Here is a 4,851-nt window from a genome sequence, read left to right on the forward strand (position 1 = left end):
TTTTTAGTAGAGACGGGGTTTCACTGTATTAGCCAGGATGGTCTCGATCTCCTGACCTCGTGATCCGCCCGTCTCGGCCTCCCAAAGTGCTGGGATTACAGGCTTGAGCCACCGCGCCCGGCCGAAAACATAAAAAACTTGAAGAACATGGAAAAAGAATGTTATTGATGAATTTTGAGATAATTTTTGTATATGGTATATGGTAAGGAAAAGAGAGGTGTAAAGGATTAGAGATCAGTCTTAGAATGTACCTGGTGGACACAGCTCTTCCAAAGGACTGTGTTCCCATTGCTGTGTGCCAACTGATTGATCATGAACTTTGATGGTTGCAGCTGAGCCAGGTACGACCTATGGGAACAAAGCAGGGACTGGCATGAGTGGCTTCCAGATCTCACCCATTACAAGATCAATCTCACATTCCATTCCCCCAACCCTCCAAAATTAGACAGAACTTGCATCTTTCTCCCAGTTCTAAAACTCAACCATTTGTTTGTACTCAAATTTGTCTCTTTGTCCCCACCCTTGGCCAGCCCTTGGCAACTACCATTCTACTGTCTGTTTCTATGAATTTGACTACTGTACATACTTCATATAAATGGAAACATACAGTATCTTATGTTTTTCTTGTGGCTGTCCTATTTCAATTAGCATAATATCATCACGATCCATCCATATGGTACCATGCATTGGAATTTCCTTCCTTTCCATTGTGTGTATATATATCATATTTTGTTTATCCATTCATCTATCGATGAGCACTTGGTTTGTGTTCACATTTTGGCTATTGTGAATAACGCTGCTATGAACATGGGTGTACAAAATCTCTTTGAGCCCCTTCTTTCAATTCTTTTGGATATATACTCCAAGGTAAAATTGCTGTTTTATTACCAGAGTTGTATAATTCTTGTAGATCTTACATTTAGAGGCTGCATATGAAAAGCCAACAGTTACCATCCTACTCAATAGTGAAAGACTAAAGGTTTTTTCTCCAAGATCAGGAGCAAGACATGGAGGCCTCCTTTTATTACTTCTATAGTATCAGAGTAATGCGGGGCCTACAGAAAGAGTTAGAAAGTGTTCCCTCCAATTCAGTTTCTTGGAAGAGTTTCAGGAGAATTCACGTTAGCTCTTTAAATGTTTGGTAGACGTTCATTGAAGCCAACTGGTCCTGGGCTTTTCTTTGCTGGGAAGTTTTGAATTATGGATTCTATCTCCTTACTATAGCTCTGTTCAAGATCTCTATTTCTTCATGATTCAATATTGGTGGGTAGTGTATTTTTAATAATTTACCAGTTTTACTAATGTGATCTACATTGTTGACATGCAATTATTCATAGTATTATTCATAGGTAAAGGTTTGTACATTTTATGGATTTCTCCTAAGAGTCAACTTTCAGTTTGAGTTTCTCTGTAGTTTTTCTGTTCTCTATTTCTGTTATCTCTGATCTAATCTTTATTACTTACTTTTTTTTTTCTGGTTTTGGGCTTAGTTTGCTCTTCATTTTCTTTCTTTTCTTTTCTTTTTTTTTGAGACAGAGTCTCACTCTGTTGCCCGCGCTGGAGTGCAGAGACGTGATCTTGGCTCACTGCAAGCTCCACTTCCTGGGTTCACGCCATTCTCCTGCCTCAGCCTCACGAGTAGCTGGGACTACAGGTGCCCGCCACCACACCTAGCTATTTATGTATTTTTAGTAGAGATGGGGTTTCACTGTGTTAGCCAGGATGGTCTCCATCTCCTGACCTTGTGATCTGCCCACCTCGGCCTCCCAAAGTGCTGGGATTACAGGTGTCAGCCACCGTGCCCGGCCGTTTGCTCTTCATTTTCTACTTCATTATGTAAAAGGTAGGTTGTTGATTTGAGCTGTTTTTTTAAATGTATTTACAGCTGTCATTTTTCATTTTAGCACTGCTTTCATATATCCTGTAAGTTTTGGTATATTGTTTTCATTTGTCTCAAGATACTTTCTTTTGAAACACTTTTTTAATTTCCGTAGATTTGAGGGTACAACTGTTTTGTGTTTTTTGTTGTTGTTGTTGTTGTTGTTATTGTTACATGGATAAGTTCTTTAGTGGCGATTTCTGAGATTTTAATGTGGCTGTCATCTGTCTCAAGATATTTTCTTTTTTGGGGGGGGTGGGGCCTCCTGCGATCTGCCCACCTTGGCATCCCAAACTGCTGGGATTACAGGCGTGAGCTACAGAGCTCAGCCTCTCAAGATATTTTCTAATTTCCTTTTTGATTTTTTTTTTATCCATTAGTTGTTTTAAATTTTTTGTTTAATTTTCACGTATTTGCAGATACTTCAGTTTTCCTTCTGCTATTGATTTATGATTTCCTTTTATTGTGATTGGAAAAGATACTCCATATTATTTCAATTTTTAAATTTGTATTAAGGCTTGTTTTGTGGCCTAACATATCGTGTGTTCTGGAGAATGTTTCATGTACCCTTGAGAAAAATGGATATTCTCCTGTGATTGGGCGGTGTTCACATACACACAGACACACACACACTTTTACTAATGAGGGTTATATGATGTGTACATTTTTTAAAAAGCAAGATACTGAATCAAATATTAAATAATGAACTTCAGGTTTAAAAAGGCACCTTAACAACTGAACCCCAAAACAGTCTGTCAATGTCCCATGAAATACTAGAGTCAGAAAAAGATGAAAGAGCAGTATAGTTATTCAGGACAGGATTTCTGTACAATAAATTACATCATAAAGACAAGTGAACATTGGGGTCTGAGGATTAGCCGGTAGTAATGTACTGATGCTTACTGTCTGATATTGAGGGTTGTATTGTGGTTATGCGGGAGAATGTCCTTATTTGTTGGAAATACCCACTCAAGTGTTAAAGGGTGATGTGCATTCTGTGGGTGGCTTGCTCTCAGGTGGTTCAAAGCAAAGCGTAGAGTATAATTTTTGCATCTTTTCTGTAACTGGGAGATTCTTTTAATTACAAAGTTAAATTAGAAAAGGAGGAGCAAGGAGGTCAGGTGCGGTGGCTCACACCTGTAATCCCAGCACTTTGGGAGGCCGAGGCAGGCAATCACCTGAGGTCAGGAGTTCAAGACCAGCCTGGCCAACATGGTGAAACCCCATCTCTACTAAAAATATGCTGGGCGTGGTGGCAGCACCTGTAATCCCAGCTACTCTGGAGGCTGAGGCAGGAGAATCGCTTAAATCCAGGAGGCAGAGGCTGCAAGGAGCCGAGGTCGCGCTACTGCACTCCAGCCTGTACAACAAGAGCAAAACTACGTCTCAAAAAAAAAAAAAGAAAGAAAGAAAGAAAGAAAGAAAGAAAGAAAGAAAAAAGAAAAGGAGGAGAAGGAGCAGGAGAAGGAGGAGGACGAGAAGGACGAGGCTGTTAAAAATAGCTTAGGCTGAGCTTAGTTTGACTGCTGCCAGGATTTAAAAGAGATCAAATGCAACCCCTTTCTACATAAAAGTCTCTCTAGTATTTGGTGACCGCTACATTAGCGTCTGTTCCTCAAACTCTGTGTTTCCCTTTTCTGCTCTCGCAGTCCTATTTCCTTGTGTATTACCTGGCTTGTATCTTGTGACCTGCTAGAGCCACCTGTTAGTTCTAGTAGTTCTCTGCAAATGAAGGTAGTCCCATTCCTTCCTTCCCAATTATTCTGTCTTTCTCTCCTGCCATACTGCATTGGCTAGGATCCTGAATTCAATGCCAAATGGATGTGATCTGCAGGAACATGCTTGGAATTGGTCCTAATCATGGAATGAACGCATTCAATATTCTACTATTTTAACAGATGTTAGCCATAGCTTTTATACATGCATTTAATCAGTTTTTTTTTTTTTTTCTGAGACGGAGTCTTGCTCTGCCGCCCAGGCTGGAGTGCAGTGGCCGGTTCTCAGCTCACTGCAAGCTCTGCCTCCTGGGTTTGCGCCATTCTCCTGCCTCAGCCTCCCGAGTAGCTGGGACTACAGGCGCCCGCCTTGTCACCCGGCTAATTTTTTGTATTTTTTAGTAGAGACGGGGTTTCACCGTTATTAGCCAGGATGGTCTCGATCTCCTGACCTCGTGATCCGCCCGTCTCGGCCTCCCAAAGTGCTGGGATTACAGGCTTGAGCCACCGCGCCCAGCCTCATTTAATCAGTTTTAAGGAAGTTCTCTTCTGTTTCTAAAGAGAATTATTAAATCATAAATGGAAGTCAAAGTTTGTCAAATGTTCTTTCTGCTTCCATTGACGTGTTTATATTGTTTTTCTCTTTCATGCTGTTAATATGATGAGTAACATTAATTTTCATATCTTAATCCAACTGTATTCCTGGAATAAACCTACTTTCTTACAGTGTATTATCTTCTTGGAGAATTCAATGGGCTATTGTTGAATTAAGGATTTTTACGTCTGTATCTATAATAGATATTGATCAGTATTTTTCTTTTTTTGTAACTTCTGTCAGATTCTGGTATCAGAATGATGTTTGCCTTTTAAAACAGTGAAGAAGTTTTCCTCCTTCTTTATGTCCTGAAACAATTTGTCAGCTGTTGGTGTTTCTTCCAAAAATATTTATAGAATTCAGTGAAATGACATGGGCCTACAGTTTTCATCATGTGAGCATTTAAACAATGAATTTCGCCAGGGTATGTTGCTTAATATTCACATTTTGTGAGTCTTTCTAGATTTTGTTATTGCTTAACACTTTAACTTCATTAAGATTAGAGAACACATTTTATATAATTTTGTTCATTTCAAATGTTTTTTAGATTTGTTTGATAGTTCACAACGTGGTCTATCTTGGTGAAGTACCATGTTCATAGAAAAGAAGGTATCTCCCATAAATGTTGCATGTGTGCTCTATAAATGTCAATTAAGGCCGGG

At 39.6% G+C, this 4,851-nt stretch overlaps 1 protein-coding gene across 1 annotated transcript in view; it reads right to left on the reverse strand.

The window, feature by feature from the left end:
• TNFRSF10A (tumor necrosis factor receptor superfamily, member 10a) overlaps positions 1-4,851 on the reverse strand; it is a 33,879-nt gene that overhangs the window by 20,995 nt on the left and 8,033 nt on the right. The window contains exon 2 of the mRNA XM_011939850.1: positions 252-348. Within this exon, the coding sequence (XP_011795240.1) occupies positions 252-348 (97 nt within the window). The remainder of the gene's footprint in view (positions 1-251; positions 349-4,851) is intronic.

Source organism: Colobus angolensis, unplaced genomic scaffold (genome assembly GCF_000951035.1).
Source record: "Colobus angolensis palliatus isolate OR3802 unplaced genomic scaffold, Cang.pa_1.0 Scaffold184, whole genome shotgun sequence".
NCBI classification, from domain to species: Eukaryota; Metazoa; Chordata; class Mammalia; order Primates; family Cercopithecidae; genus Colobus; species Colobus angolensis.